General features: G+C 41.9%; 1 protein-coding gene across 1 annotated transcript; it reads left to right on the top strand.

Moving 5' to 3' along the window:
* The first annotated feature begins 425 nt into the window (after positions 1-425).
* LOC308188207 (snaclec agkisacutacin subunit A-like) lies at positions 426-8,794 on the top strand. Its single transcript, XM_080577014.1, has 6 exons — positions 426-562; positions 2,769-2,860; positions 4,643-4,752; positions 6,897-7,028; positions 8,048-8,183; positions 8,467-8,794. Exons 2-6 carry the CDS (start codon positions 2,803-2,805, stop codon positions 8,547-8,549), a joined length of 519 nt encoding a protein of 172 aa, XP_080433140.1. The 5' UTR covers positions 426-562; positions 2,769-2,802; the 3' UTR covers positions 8,550-8,794.
* The last annotated feature ends 7,806 nt before the right edge of the window (positions 8,795-16,600 follow it).

The raw sequence follows: 16,600 nt of genomic DNA, 5'->3' as shown, positions 1-16,600 counted from the left end.
GGTAAAAATCCTCTCCTGTAGGGATAGTTTATGCAACTTCCCTGTTAGGTGTTGCCCTGCAGCCGGCACATGGATGAGCAGGCATCTGTCCACAACACACACACACACACACAATTGCTTAAAGTGAAATCTCTATGCACACATGTTTAGCCTCAGAAAACAACTTCACAGTGCTGGCTGATGGTGGGGTTGTGTCCTATGCTGGTATTTCAACGGAGGCCTCTAATCCCCTCATTTCAGTCTTCCACACAGAGACAGAAATTTGCTCTCTGGACCCATGTGATTTCTCACTTAATTGTTCAGATTAAGGGTGTGTTTCTGATCAAGGGCCTGATACAAAAAGACACTTCAACCAATGTACACAAAGGTATGGTGAAGAGCAGATCCCACCCACTTCTGTTTGAGGGAAAGCACTACCACAACAAAAGCTGTCAGGGATAATACTGGAGGAGGTTTCATTTGCCAGAGTATAAAGAACCACGCTAGCAAAAGTCGGCATAATATAAATACCTCAAGGACAAAGATTTCTCCCACTAAAGAGACGAGGAGTAAGGAATTAAAGGTAAGAAGAGCATACATCCATAAAAGTGGTGTCTATTGCTTTTTTTAACATATATTTTCTTAGATCCCTCTAAGTTTGTTAACAAGGTGGTGGGTTTTAATATTCATTGCACATTTTTAATACCCCTTCACAACTGTTACATATTTGTGTATTTCTGTAGATACATGCATGTAAGTATGTATCAACACATTTATACATACACATACATATCCATAGGAGTATGTATGATATATAGGAAAATATTTATACATACCTGCTGCTTTCTGTCCTATAGAGGTATCACTTATGTTATCTATACCTTATGCCTTCTCTGTCTCTCTACCAGTACAAATGGAAGTGTTCCACACAACAGGTGGTGTGATTTCAATCTCCTTTATTCAGGTGTCAATCCAGAGCCACTGCATTAACTGAAATGCAATCACTCAGGTTTTTTTTTCTTTTTTTGGTCTTTTTTTGGTCTTTTTTTCTTTTTTTTTTTGGTGGCAGTAAGGGTCAAAATATGGGCAAACTGGGACTGTAATTGATTTGTTGTAATTTAGAGTTAACCAAGTATTTTCTATTAATCTCTCCATTTGTCATACCAAGAGTGTGTTTCATTTCAGGTCTATTCTTCTTTTTGAAAATAGTATTGAATGAATGAAGTTCACCCTTCTGCTGCTGCTTTCAGCCCTGCATATCTTTTGTCCTTACTTACTGCATCCTTACTTGTATAAACACATGAATGTTTTCTGTTCATTCTCTTATATTCTGTTCATACTCTTCAGAGCTGTTTTACAAAAAGTAGAAATGTGAAATTTGGCTAAAAAAAGAAAAAAAGAAAAAAAAAGTCGTGAGTGAGATAAGGATATCTAATAATGAGTGAGATAAGGATAACTAATTCATTGTGTGTGTACTAAAGGAAGGAGCCTGATTAAGAAAGGAACACTGTCTGGGTTTCTCTGTCATGAGAAATGGGACAATTTGGAAAAAGAAAATCTGTGCTGAAAAATGTGGAAAAATCTAACAAAAACTGAAATCTTGATTGGTGGGCTGAGCCACATCCTAAAGTGATGTTTTGCCATAAATGATGTAAGCCAAGGAACAGGAAATGCATGTCCAATCAGGCTTTGAATATTCCCAAGGATGAAGAATCCACAGTCTCTCTGGGCAACCTGTGTCACTGTTTGAACACTCTCAAAGTAGAAAAGTTTTTGCTGTGCTTAAATGGAGATTCCTGTATTTTAACTTGTGTCCATTGCCTCCTGTCCTGTCTCTCTAAACTACTGAGGCTGGCTCTGCTTTCTTTGCTTCCCCTTTTCCAGTATTTGTATAAATTTATAAGATCCCTCTGAGCCTTCTGTTCTCCAGGCTGAATAGCCCTCCCATCTCTCTCAGCTTCATACGAAAGATGCTCCAGACTCTTAGTCATTACCGTGGCCTGTATATTGGCCCATAGTCATGGGCCATGGCCCATACCATGGCCTATAGTCATTACTAGGCATGGCTGGACTCACTCCATGTCTGTCTTTTCCTGGGAGCCCAGCACTGGTTCAAGCACTCCAGATGTGTCTCACCAGGGTTAAACAGAGGGAACCCTCTGTTTACCTCCCTCAGCTTGCTGGCTACCCCCTTTCTGATGCAACCCAGGAGGCTGTTGTCCTTGGCAATTAGGGCACGTTGCTGTCCTGTGGTCAGCTTGCTGTCCACCGGGCCCTTCTTTGCAGAGATGCTTTCCAGTCAGTTGGCTCCCAGCCTATACTGGCGCCTGGGGTTGTTCTTCACAAGAAGCAGGACTTGGCATTTGCTTCGTTGAACTCCATGACGTTCCTGCTGTCCTGTTCCTCCAGCCTGTTGAGGTCTCTCTGAAAGGCAGCACGACCGCATGGTGTGCCAGCTACACCTCCCAGTTTTGTATCATATGTGAACTTGTGGATGGTACACTGTGTCCCATCGCAGAGGTCATTAACAAATATCTTAAACAGTACTGGCAGCAGTATTGACCCCTGGGACGTACTGCTGGTCACTTGCCTCCAGCTGGACGTTTTGCCACAGACCACAATGCTTCGAGCTCCACAGTTCAGCTAGTCCTCCATCCACCTCACACGCACTCTTCCCAGTGAAGTAAAATACATTGCTGCAAGCCTCTTTCATAGGGTTGCAGATCTTTCCACTTACAAACTTCCACCAACATTTAGGTACTAAACTGAACACCTTCTGCTTTTTACAGGTCACAGGTAGTAGGGCTACCAGGCCATCTGACAATGTCCTATCATTTTTTTTTCCTGCTTTTTGGAGTCTTGATTCTCTCCATCTCAGAAGGTGAGTGTAACGTGCCTCAGTTGTTTTTCTGATGTTGCAAAAAAGATAATCTGTCCCCTAGCTTCAACTTTTTGCCTCTGTTGCCTGCACAGGCCTCGTTTACAGTCATTAAGGAAGAAAATCTGAGGTATTTTTCTAAATGTAAAATGAATATAATGTCATCTTGACCTTTTCAGGAAAGCACTGAGGAGAAATCAGAGGTTAGAGACACTCTGTGTGACCTTGCCCCAGCGCAAGCTTCCCTCCTGCAAAGCTCTGCAAACTGTCATTAGCTCCTACAATTTATCTGTACAAACTAGATCCTGTGGTTTGTCTGACCCTCTCTGTCAGACCCAGAAGCCAAGCTCTTTCCATGACAGGGACTCCCTGCATGAGGATAGGTTACTTTGAGGGTCACAGGGGATGCCAAGAGAAGGTGGAGACTTCCCCTGTGTGTTGTTGAAGGAGCAATGCGTGACTGCCAGCCAAGGCAGAACCAATTGTGCAATCAGCTTGGCTTGGCTAGGCTTTGGTGGCACACACTGTGTTGGGATAGAGAAGGCATGACCACTCTTTTGCGCCCTGTTCTGCCTTAGAGGAGAAAGAGTGTGCAACACGTTGGCCATTTTGGTTGCAGAGGCATGAGCAGCCCCAGAGCCAACTCCACAACTTGGGATGGCCTGAGATCCAAAAGCACTCAGAGAGAGCTGAAATTGTAATGCTGTGAGTCTCCTTTCAGGAAGCAGAAAAGAGGGAACAGGAGAAAAGAGAATATTTATCGTACCTTCCTTTATTATTTTTTTTTTTCCTGTCTGGACTAGTGCCAAGCACATCTGTCCTAAGAGAGGGGAAATGTGGTTTCCACAAGATGAAACTTTGAATGGATACAAGCAGTTTCTAAGGAGACCTGCTCTATAATTGTAGAGGAAATTACAAGCTGAATCATCTGTGGTTTGGGGAGAGAAATCAATGATATTTTGTAAGTTGAACCCAACTGTGCTGACTACTTACCAAGAAAGAAACTGGAAAGAAATCAATTCCAAGAACTTTCAGCAAAATCCATCTTAATTCAGGCCTGACAAATGTGTTTTGTTCTCCTCTAAAGCAATGTGATGCACCAGCCTGAAGTCCCTATTACTATTGCAGAGACAGGCTCTCCCCAGCAAAGGCGGACTAATACACTACACTCCAGGCCAGCCAGACCACATGCTGATGACTCTTGGGAAACCACAAAGGCCCACACACCTTCCAGAGCTGGCCCAACGAACCTGCTGCTGTGTCTCCAGGGGGCAGATCCAGAGCAGAATCCACAAATGTGATGCATTGCAGCACGCATTGGAATGGATTGCTAAAGCACAGCTGCACCCACTGGACCCTGTAATGATGGCAGCAAAATAATTCTGCTTATAACCTAAATGGCATCTGGCTCCTAAATTAGTGCTCCTCATATGCTGATGTTTTAAACATTATAATTTTATCTATCTATCTATTTATTTATTTATTTATTTTAAAAGAGAAAAGGAAGAAAAAAAAAAAAAGCCAAGCCCTGAATATCTAGTATTTGCCCTTTGTTTTGCAGTTTCACTTTACTGAATGTCCCTGTGAAATGCTGAACTCAGTTTAGCTGAATCAAGATATTTTAGGGATATCTCCCTATCTGGAAAGATTTGTGAGACTTTTCTTTTGGATTTATTCTATGCTTCTTTGTTGACAACACTATAGCTGAGCATCACAATGACTTGCCCAAAATTTCTGACAGACATAATCCTGCACATAACGTAATTCCTAATCCATCTCTTCCAGGCTCATCTGCAAAACTCATCTGCCAAAATCCATGTCAGAAAGGCTGGATTAGCTACAAAGGACGCTGCTACAAGCTTATTGAAGAGAGAATGACCTGGACCAAAGCTGAGGTACCAGGTTCTTCCAAACAGGAGTGTTCATCATTTCTTCTCTACTTTCTACAGTTATCTGTCTTATACTAGACTCTTTTTTCCTCCCTCTCTGCTTCTTCTGTCATGTATCAGTGTTGACCAAAAGAATTTGATATTCAGCTCAGTGCTGATGAGGTTAGCTGTACTCTGCCTCACCACAGGACACGCTCCTGCAACAAACTACTTCCAGCTTGGAACCTGGACCTTCTGGAGTTGCTATTTCTCATGTTTCCCTTCTTATACTGAGGTTTTTGAGCACAAGGCCTATTTTCCTCATTCTGTAAAGTGAGTTATTTCTAATCATAGAATCACAGAATATCCCGAGTTGGAAAGGACCCATAAGAATCATCAAGTCCAACTCCTGGCACCGCACAGGTCTACCCAAAAGTTTAGACCGTGTGACTAAGTGCACAGTCCAATTGCTTCTTAAATTCAGACAGGCTTGGTGCAGTGACTACTTCCCTGGGGAGCCTGTTCCAGTGTGCAGCCACCCTCTCAGTGAAGAACCTCTTCCTGATGTCTAGCCTAAACCTCCCCTGCCTCAGCTTAACACCGTTCCCGTGGGTCCTGTCACTGGTGATTACGGAGGTCAGCACCTGCCTCTCCACTCCCCCTCACAAGGAAGTTGTAGACTGCGATGAGGTCCCCCCTCAGCCTCCTCTTCTCCAGGCTGAACAGGCCCAGTGACCTCAGCCGCTCCTCATATGTCTTCCCCTCTAGGCCCTTCATCATCTTCGTTGCCCTCCTCTGGACACTCTCCAACAGTTTTACATCCTTTTTGTACTGTGGTGCCCAGAACTGCACACAGTACTCGAGGTGAGGCCGCACCAGCGCAGAGTAGAGCTGGACAATCACTTCCCTCGACTGACTAGCAATGCCGTGCTTGATGCACCCCAGGATATGGTTGGCCCTCCTGGCTGCCAGGGCACAATACACCAGTGAACAGAAGTTTAGGTGGTTCTGGGGGATCCTTGAATGTAAGAGGACACCAAACTGAAGGGTTATAGTTGAAGGGTTTCTCCGTCTGCTTCCTACATGTCTCACATCACCATTTCTTCTGGGTTTGACCTTTGTCACTGATTCATCAAATATCTTGGAAACAGTGAACCCTTTTTCCACTTCATTAAGTGATACTTCCTAAAAGACATTCTGACTTCACTTTGCTACCTGTTCAGTTGATATCAGGTGAGTCCTGTAATTTGAAGCTCTGCACCTGATATCTTTCAGGAGCCACACAAAAATTTTCCATATATGTTTGCCTCGGCATGCCATGTTTCTCTTGAGTCATGTCTACAAGAGTGTATGAAATTTAAATGCCTCAGGATGAAGAGAACAGTTTTCCCCTGAGCCTAAACACCAGTACTAAACATCAGCTAGAGTGCTCTTGCTTCGCGGTGCAAACAAAAATATCCTTCCCTACCAAATGCAAAAGAAAACTCTGGAGGACCCAGTCTGTTTGGAGAGACTCAGGGTGGAGAACTGTTCCTGTCTACTCCATTCCCCAGCTGGCTAGGGACACGAGGAAGGAACATCGTAAATAGCATCCTCTTGGACAAACTCTTCTGAAATCTCAATTTCTGCTCATCTGTCTTTTTGTATTTCTTTTCATTGTAAGGTTCATTTTGCCTGACGTTAGCTGTCAAAAAAGTGGAGATACCTAGGCTGTGCTGTTCAGTAGGGTCTTACCAGTGACAGCCACTTCATCTTAGCTCCCCTCAATGCCTTTCTTTCACTGGGTGTATGACAGTCTGGAGATACTTCTTGTTCTCTACTGGCTGTATAGAAACCCTTTGTAATTGGCTACACTACAGGCGCCACTCACTTGGATCCCGCAGTTCAAGTTTTTGCCTTTTTTTTTTTTGAGCATTCCTTCTCTCTGTTCTTCTCTTTTTTCCGTCTTTGATTCCTCTTCTTTTGAAACTGAAAACTTTTGGTGGATTTCCCTGTCACCTCACATTTCTACTCCTATTAGATATCCCTTTCTTGGACTTTCTCTTATTGCCATGTCCTTTTCCACCCACTAATCATTTATTCCACATTTTTCTTTGCTCAACTCTTATTCAGAAAGCTCTAGCCATTTTTTGTCTCCCATGTTTAACTCTCTACTGCTTCTTACTGTGCAGGAAACCTGTTCAGCTGAAAGAGCAGGAAGTCACCTAACCAGCATCACTAGTGAAGAAGAGAATGAATTCCTTCGTAAACTTTCTCAGGGACAAAAGGAAACCAAGCTCTGGACAGGTGGAACTTACCAAAAGGCAAGTGTGCCAGGACCGGTAATGAAAACAAGCATCAGTCAAAAGACCTTTATAACTCAACTGACCAAAAATGTCTACTAGAATTTTTTTATTTTTTTCCCCAAGGGAATAGTTTCCGTTTGTAACAAGGGAAGATCTTTTCAGTCTCAGCAAAACTAAAGATGTATCAAAAAGTCATGCTTTTTATCCTTCAGTGATCTGGGGGGCTGGGGATAGAGGAAGATGGGAGTTCGAGGAAAAAAAGTTGAAGTGATAAACTCTGATCAACATCATATTCCACTTATATTCCACCTGAAGAACGAGAGCTGAGATACAAATCTCAAAGGAGAAGTGGATAAATCCACCACTGGATGGTGGATAATAACTTCTCTCTTTAATTTCTGTTTAGCAGAATGTCAGGGTAGTAGACTGGACTTGGTGTTATAAAAAGCTTGGATGGATATATTCATTCAGATCTTTTAATGAATTCCTTCAGAGTGTTTTCTCACCAATATTCTAGACAATGAACCTAGCAGAGCTTTTGCTGATATGGTGAATATAACATTAGTAAAATTGGTAAAAGCAAGTGAATTTCAGATATGTAAGTGCATGTTGGAAATAGAAATTTTATTCTGTAAATTTTACACATGCAACAGGGCATATCAATGACCTGTGTGTCCATCCAGAATGTCTCAAATTCTGAGTGTCACTTACCTGCAGTGAATTAGTCATGAGTGATATAGTCTATTCTGAATTACAAATATATTCAAGAAAATTATGATTTATTTGAGGACAATTCATATAGAGAAGATGAGGTGAAATTAATCTAACATGGAATTAAAAATTAATTATTCATGCAGCTCTACAGAACAATGATATCCCCACAAGCGATAACTGTTTCTAAGTCCATGTGGAAGAGGGCCCCTGTTCAGTCCTTTTTCCATCCCAGCAAATATAAAAGTGTGCCAAACTGCTTTCAGAATTTAACTGCTACCTGCAGTTCCCATTAATCTTCTGGAGTTATTTTTTTTTGTCTGCAGGGGTCATTGTTGAAATGGAGTGATGGATCTCTGACAACCTTCATCCAGAGGCCTCTGTTATCCATTTTCAGTTCTGTTAGAAGACTAATTAACAGTCTGTTTAACATAAAATTTTGCTTGAGCCTCAATATTGGAGGTAAGGAAAATCTAAGATGATTTATGACTCACACAGTTTACTTTGCTCTTGAACCTCTGCTATTCCAGTGGATAGACTATTTCCAGGATTAGCTACAGAAAACAACATCTTATTAAAATGTTGCCCAGACCTGCAATGTACATACTATGGAAACACAAATGAAAAGAAAATTAAATTTCCAGGTGCTGAACTGAGATTAAATGATTCCACGTAAGGAGTGAAATAGTTCTCTTATCATATCTTCTGCCTTTCCTTTGTTATCACTCTTGGTCTTTGTTTCCAGGAGGGGGTGAATGGGATGGCTCTAACTGCAGCAATAAGCTACCATTCATCTGCGTTTACAAACCAAACCTGAAGCACCCTTAACCTATCACTGAACGACTGATGAAACCTGACTGGCTGCTGTGGCACTTGGAATAGAGTTCAGCTGCAATCCATTAGTGCATTGAAATCCTTTGCATGGAAAAATCAAGATCCAATATTAAAAAAGCAGAAGTATTAGAGCAAGTTACTTTTATGTTCTGTTTGCATTATTGTGGTGATGTTCCTGTAGACTATCTCTAAAATGATCCCATAAAAATAAATTCTGATTTGATTTGAATGCTTGATGAAATCAGCATACCATTTAGCTTTTCCACAGGGTGTTCAAGAATATTCATAAGAGCTCTTTAATTATTAAATAATTACCAATCACTCATTAAAACATTATTCATTTCACCATTTAATCATGCCAAGTCATACATTAGTCATACATTTTAAATCCTAGAATTTCTTTCTTCTAAGTGTCAGATAGATCCAAGGAGAATAAATTGAATGTTTTTAATATTTAAGTAGATAAATGGCTAGTTCAATAAACTGATATAGCCATAAGATGAGGCCCAAAACACAGGGAGAAGTCATGAGTGTACCATTGGCACAGGAGGTGGTGCACCACTTTGCGAACTGCATAGGTTGACACTTCGTTAAATTAAACAAACTTTGCTATCATGTTTAGGGTTTTCTAAGTTCTCAGTGTGATACATGACTGCATTCCCCAAAGGCAAACATTTTCACTTTGTTTTTCCTTATTGCTTTGGAATCCATCAGCTAGCTGCAAGCTTCTCTTCCAAGGTACTTTCCCTCACCAGCTAAAAAAGTAAACATAAAAGCTTGGGCCAGGAATGTTGGCTTGGCTCATTGAGGTGATGACAAATAACCTCATCAGTTAGGAAGATGAGAAGAGAAGCAAAAATTTAGTTAACATTTCAGCCATCTGATTATCCTCGAAGAATGATTACACAGATAAAAACAGCAGCTGCCTACTTTACCTGAGCACTCCCTATAAAGCTGATGTCAGATTTTCTCCCACGTGAGTAAATTGAGTATGTGGACAAGTTAGGAGTAAGAGTGCCAAGGGCTTTCTGGGGATCAGACTGACCTGCTGTTAGGAGAGCAAATGTCTAGCTTGGGCAGCACATAGCTTTTCATGTCCCTAGGCTACCTGTGGTGTGGTCTTGCCCAGGAGGGATGCCAAGGAGCAGACATAAGTCCACTCCAGAGACTCATCTTTCCAAGCATTGGGATAGCTTGTTTCCTTCAGAATCAATGTTTTTCCCTGTAATTATCTCAAGGAATGCCAACCATACTAAGACAAAATCAATGTTTTACACAAAACCTTTTTTTCATGGCTGTTACTCCAGTATTTTAAAAGTGTCCATAGTGGTTTGTTCAGGGTCACAAGGGAAGATGGTAGAAGAAATGGGGGTGGAATCAAGGAGGATCTGATTCTTATTCTTCAAACCTTCCGTCCTTTGAGGAATGCAGCTTCCCAAATCGAAGTGAACATGGTGAGTTTAAAGGGGAGGCAAAAATCCAAGCATAATTTCTACAAATGACACTACATCATATTGTCAGAGATGCGGCCCACTCCTTGACCTTATTTTATTGCAGAATTACTTCCACTAGAAGCAGTAAAGAAAAGTGTGTCCTTGAGGTAGAAAAGAGAGTTATGAAGAGCCTTACTAGTCACTGAATACAGTTCGTTTTCTTCCCCGGCAGGGGACTGCAGATTCAGTATCTGCAGAAATAGCCATGGAAAGGCTGACAAAATATACATCTGTCTTAGAAGGTCAACACACAGTGTGGCCACCAGTGTTCAGACAGTAAGAGAGAAAAGGCCACAAGCCTGCTGTGCCATGAAAAGACAGGTCAGAAAGGTGAACAACATAGCAAATATGCACCTGTGGCAAAACAGAGGTCTGTGTCACCTAGAAATGATAAATGTATTAGTCAAGATATAATTAACATTAACTTGCCTTCAACCCAAATATGTACAGAGATGGTGTAACTAACAGGCAAATTTAAGTATTTTGTAATGCTCATGGCACAGCAAGATGCAATGTATAAGCATTTTGCTAAAGTACATGAGCAACATGACTGACGAAGATGGGTGTAGTTGCAGGTAGCCCACATACAGTTAACAAAAATTTGAGAGGCAGAGGACAAGATAAGCACAAGGGACTGCAAATAGGCAAAACACAAATACACAAAAATGATGACTGGCTGGAGGAAAAAGAAAAAAAAAGAAAAAAAAAGAAAAAAAAAGTGGTATCTAAAGTGGTATCTAGAGGAGACAAGTGTCCCCTTTTTGAGAGGGGAAAATAGCATGAACCATCAGGCATAAGCAAGAAAAATCAGAAAAAAAAAAAAAAGAAAAAAAAAAAAGGACAATTTGTGGTGGTTTTACCCTGCTGGGCAGCTAAACTCCGCCACAACTGCTTTCTAAGCTCTCCTCAAAAGAACAGGGGGAGAAAATATGATGGAAAGAGTTCGAGGGTTGAGATAAGGACAGGGAGATCACTCACTAATTATTGTCATGGGCAAAACAGGCAAAACAGACTCAGCATAGGGAGATTAGGTAATTTATTACATATTACTAAGAAGCTAGAGCAATAAGAAACTAAAAACAAACTAAAAACACCTTCCCCCCATCCACCCTCTTCTACATCCTCCCCCCAAGTGGTGCAGGGGAACAAGGAATGGGGGCTGCGGTCAGTCCCTGACGCTTCGTCTCTGGCGCTCCTTCACGGTCACTCTCTGCCCCTGCTCCAGTGTGGAGTCCTTCCCATGGGATTCTGGCACCCCCAGGTCCCCTGCTCCTCTTCACAGGCTGCAGCTCGGGCCCGGGGCCTGCTCCTGCGGGGGCTCTCCATGGGCCGCAGCCTCCTCCAGGCCACCTCCACCTGCTCCACCGGGGGCTCCTCCACGGGCTGCAGCGTGGAGATCTGCTCCGTGTGGGACCCATGGGCTGCAGGGGGACAGCCTGCTCCACCAGGGGCCTCCCTACAGGCTGCAGGGGAACTGCTGCTCTGGCCCCTGGAGCACCTCCTGCCCTACTTCTTCACTGACCTTGGGGTCTGCAGGGCTGCTTCTCACTCCTCTCTCCCAGCTGCTGTTGCGCAGCAGTTTTTTTTTTTTACCCCCTTTCTTCAATCTGCTCTCCCAGAGGCCCAACCAGTGTTGCTCATTTCTCAGCTCTGGCCAGCAGCAGGTCCCTTTGGAGCCGGTTGGAGCTGGCTCTGATCTAATACAGGGCAGCAGCTGGGCCCTGCTCACAGAGGCCACCCCATCAGCCCCTGCTACCAAGACATTGCCATGTAAACCCAACACACAAACCCACTTCATTTCTGGCTTCTCTTACGAATGAGGTCTCATGCCTGATCGCCCTAACTGCCACGTCTAGGGACCACCAAGGACCATAGCCATCAGTTTCATCTGTGTGGCATCGTCTCTGTAGCATTGTACTCACAGATGATTATGGTTGTTGAAGACAAACAATTCTGTACACACAGTGATGATGATAAACAGTGTGTGAGAATTAGCCATTGCACAAAGGATTTTGTTGATGAATGAATTTAACAAAGCTTAGAGTTTAAAAGTTCCTTCATTTGTCAATCTTCTCAGTGCTCTCATCACAGCAGTCTCTAATTCCGTTCTCGTATTTACACGTCAGTTTGCACACCTGCAACACAGGTTTTTTGCAATAGTAGGAATTTCTTTGCAAGAAGATTCTGAGGAGTGCACATACTAAGAAAAATGAGGTGTTTTGATGGGTATTTTTCAAGATGCAAAGACTTTCCACAGCAATGGGAGAAGAATGAAAAGACTGGAGATTTCATAATGTAAATTCTGTATCTTCAGCATCAATATGAACCACACCAGGGGATCTGTAGCCTAATCTGCATTCAGTGGACTGCTGATAAGCTATCTAAACTGAAGCAATTGCTTCAGTTAAGTTCTTAATGAATATTTGTTCACACCACTGAAGCCTTATCACAGTTAGCAGTACCTCCCAGTTTAATGTATCTGTGGACAATAGCAGGAATAACAAGACCTTGGACAATGAACTTTAGTCCTCCCCACAGAATGAAATTTACTGATCTTAAAGCACTTTCCAAGAGTGAACAAAGCTGCACATCATTTGCAAATGAGCAGAAATAGGGTGCAGGCCTATATGGCCTGTTTTGACACTGCACGACAGTGTCAGTGGCTGGAAAGAGAAACCACAATTCCTTTCAGCGAGGCTGCCTCCTTCCAGAAGGTGATTCAGAGCCAATTTTCCATTACCTGTGGGTACCAAAAGGTGGAGAAAAACTCCTGGGATAGGATTTTTAATGTCAGCACCCTTAGGCATCCCAATGCTTTTGGAATTGTGACCCACAGGCAGACAAGCAGACTAGCTTTGAAAACTTTCCAACATCGTATTTATGAATAAAGGCCTTCCATTTTCAGATAATAAACTGAGCATCCTGCCTGAGCTGTACATGTTTGGGAATACTGTTTATTAGTCCCTTTTAAAAAAGTAATTAATAATTCCCAAACTTATATGTATGAATTTGTCTATATGCTGTGACCATGAACTAGAATGAATGTATTCATAATTTATATTATGGTGATGCTTAGAGGTCATAAGAAGGAAAGAAGCTTCATTATCCTAGGTGCTATCCAACCTGCCAGGAAGACATACACTCTTGTCCTGAGAGTTTACAGCTTAATTTATGGGGAAAAAAAAAAAATATTAAGGCTGATGGCTGATGAAAGAGAAAGGTTCTTAAGAAGATGTGAGCTAATTTGCCAGTCTGGTTTCCCATGCTCTCTTGCAATGCTGATGACCCTGTTTGGAAATATCTGGGCTGTTTGTTCTTGTGTGGCAAAACACAACACGGAGGAATGGGAAGGGGAGTGCCACTCTCTGCAGAAGACCCATCTGACAGACCATTCATTAAAGTGTAGACTGGTGGAGAGAAATATGAGACAATACAGCCTAGACTGCCTCGCCAAACCATCTGAACTTTGTGGTAGCCCCATGCAAGGATTTTGTTGCTGTCAGTCCATCACCCTACATGTTTAGCCTAATTTGTGGGTTCTTTTTCCTCAGGCAGATGATGGCATTAGATTGATGTCTTGTTAACACAGATCTCTGAGCTACGCAAACAAAAGCTTAGTCCTGATTTGTGTAAGCAGCTACCACAACATGCAAACAAAAGGGGTAAATGTGAGTAGCTAGGCATAAGGTTTGTTTTGTGATGGAATGGTCCAGAATGGCACACCAAAACATGCTTGGGAAAGAAAAGAAAATTGTAAGTACTCCTAGTATTCGACTGGCAAAAATGCCACTGATTTGGCATTCTGAGCCATTCACACAAAACTAACCATAGCTAGACCTGTCACTTCACACTTATGCCAAGATTAAACAGTAGGACTAGAGGACACCAAACAACAGTGACAGGAACCAAATTCAAAATAAATAAAAAGAAGTAGTTCTTCATACAGCAGAATTCCTTGACAAAGACTGTTGCAGATCCAGAGGATATACACAGGTTCCAAGGAAGACCAAAAAGATTGGAGGAGTCCAGTGAAGGTCAACAGTGCTGGAAACAGTATACCACACCAGAACATTTAGTTTGACCTGCCATTCTCTCATTACATTGCATTTCATGGTCTTAAGAAACATACCAAGATTGGTTCATTTTATTCTTTTTTTTTTTTTTTTTGGCTTCTCCCTCCCACTAATGAGGAGAAAAAAACATAGCTCTTAATGTGAACATGCATGTAAGTGTCAGATTTTGCATGCGATCTCATGCAGACTAGATGTCTACTTGCAGATACATGGATAAAATTAGAGATCATCCTTGGATGACAGCCAAAAAAAAAAAAAAAGTTGTTTTTTTTTTTTTTTCTGCCAGGTAAGAACTGTGCCTTGCACTATCAAAAGTGTGTATCAGTGTTAAGGTAAATTCCATAAAATTTGAATAAAAAGCCCACCGGAGTTCACAAAGGACATAGATCAAATACACCTAATCCTGTAGCACCATACCAAAAGGGTGAAAAATTACTTGAATAGCTCTTTTTGCTTTGATCTGGTAGGAAATACATAAAACCCTGCTTTTCTCTTTCTACAGCAAGAAATCCATTTCTGTAGCCATGGCTAGTCATGCTGAAGGGAAAAAATAATAAAAAATAATACTAAAAAAAAAAAGAGTTCAGGTTAATTCAGCTTCCAAACCACTACAATATACCACAAAGCCCTCAGCTGTTTTACACACAGCCTTCACCTCAAGAGACTCTAACAATTTTCTTCTTGCTTCTAGGTGATGATTAATACACAGGCTCCAAATACACAAAGGGGTAATAAAATACCTTACGCCATGCACACATATTGGATTGAATTCATCATTCCTCAGAGATGTTGGAGGTGCTGCCAGCAGGTCTTCATGGAAAACAGCAGTTCCCCTCCTGAAAAGTTATATTCTTCTTGTGAAGGGCATACCTTTTTGAATAAAAGTAAAATAAAACAAAACAAAACAAATCAAAAAACTTGTAGCACTTTTCAATGAACAATTAATAGCCCAGAAATAAAGTACTTTCTCAAAGACAATGCTTGGCCTAACTGGACAGGACCTGTGTTACCACAGAGAAAAGCCTCTTCCAAGATGGCCCACTGGAAAAGCAGACACTGAAAATGGACACAAGGAGACTCCTTTTAAATGCACACAGGAGAGACTTGACACCATTCATCTGGGAAACGTGTTGGCAGAACCTCAGGTTTTGTTTTGTGTTTTTTTTTTTTTTTTCTTTTACTGCAAGGAAGCATGAACTGCATTACTGTACAAAGGTGAGAAGATAAGTAGGTGTCTGTTGAACCACCTTTCTAGGGCATTATTATGCTAAGCTATCATGGAAGTGTTATCCATTCTCGCTAAACCTCTGCTAAATAGGCACTGTGCTGGGAGCCTGAGTGGCCAGAGATCAAGCCCATCTTCACTGGATCACTTAGATCACTGACAGCGTTAAGAATATAAGATTGGTCTCCTCACCACCTTGCTAGCAGAGCCATCTTTAATGGTATCTCTGGTATTGGCAAGACTGAGGAATTTTTTTAGAAATGAGAGATGGATCACTCAGGAAAAAAAATGTATCTCATGAATTTAGATGAGCTCCTTTTCTCTGTGTCTTCTTCTTTCAGCATCGTTATCAGAGTAGATGATCTACAGGCTGGTAGTGCCCTGGGAGACCAGATTGGTTAATCACAGCTCTGCTGTACCAAATTCTATACAAGCAAAATGACAGCCTAGGTGGGATTCATTTATTTAACCCTAGACATCTGCCTTGTAGTCACCTAGGGAGAGTCACCCTAGTCTCCCCCTCTAGGCCCTGGAAAAAAAATATGGCATATTTAAGGAGCAATTCCTCTGACCACAGGCAGCTCTCTGTGCTGGACTGAAGTGCATCATACCTAGAAGCCCCCATTTCTCTGAAAAGTCTATGAACAAAGTTGAGGGCAAACAGCTCAGTTTTGGATATGTAACTTTTAGATGTCTACATGTAGGCAAATAAAATCAATAAACCCTATTCTTAAAGGCTTTTGTCCACACAGGAAACAATTTACTGGTGCAAATACTGCCAAGATATTTTCCAATGATGCCTGCATAAAGTGCTTCTATATTCATTCAATCAGCAATCTTACCAGGCTAGGGCTACATAGCCAGGTAAAGAAACATCGTCAGACACTTGGAGGAAAAAGGCAGCCTCCTTCACTCCCTTAGGTGCTTGAATAGTGTGAACATCTGCTGCTCAGATCAGCAGGAAGACAGCCACTGAGGTTAACCAATCACTGGTTCATGAACAACGGAAGGTAGTCACCAGGATCAGCCTCTGAGTGAAAAGAAGATGCCTTCACTATTTTAGACCTATGCCCCCGAAATCAGCAGCTCACACTAGCTCAAGAAGGCACAAACACTGAGTTTCAGGCTGTGAGTTAATAGATTCAGGCAAAATGCCCTAGTTAGTGTCTAATTAGTCAGCTCTGTATATACACCAATGGCAGCTGAAAAGATGTGTTGGGCTTTGAGTTTCAGGAGCCTTCACCACAGGAAACA

Source organism: Anser brachyrhynchus (assembly GCF_964034855.1).
Source record: "Anser brachyrhynchus genome assembly, chromosome: 1".
Classification (NCBI taxonomy): domain Eukaryota; kingdom Metazoa; phylum Chordata; class Aves; order Anseriformes; family Anatidae; genus Anser; species Anser brachyrhynchus.
This window is presented reverse-complemented; position numbering and strand designations above follow the sequence as displayed.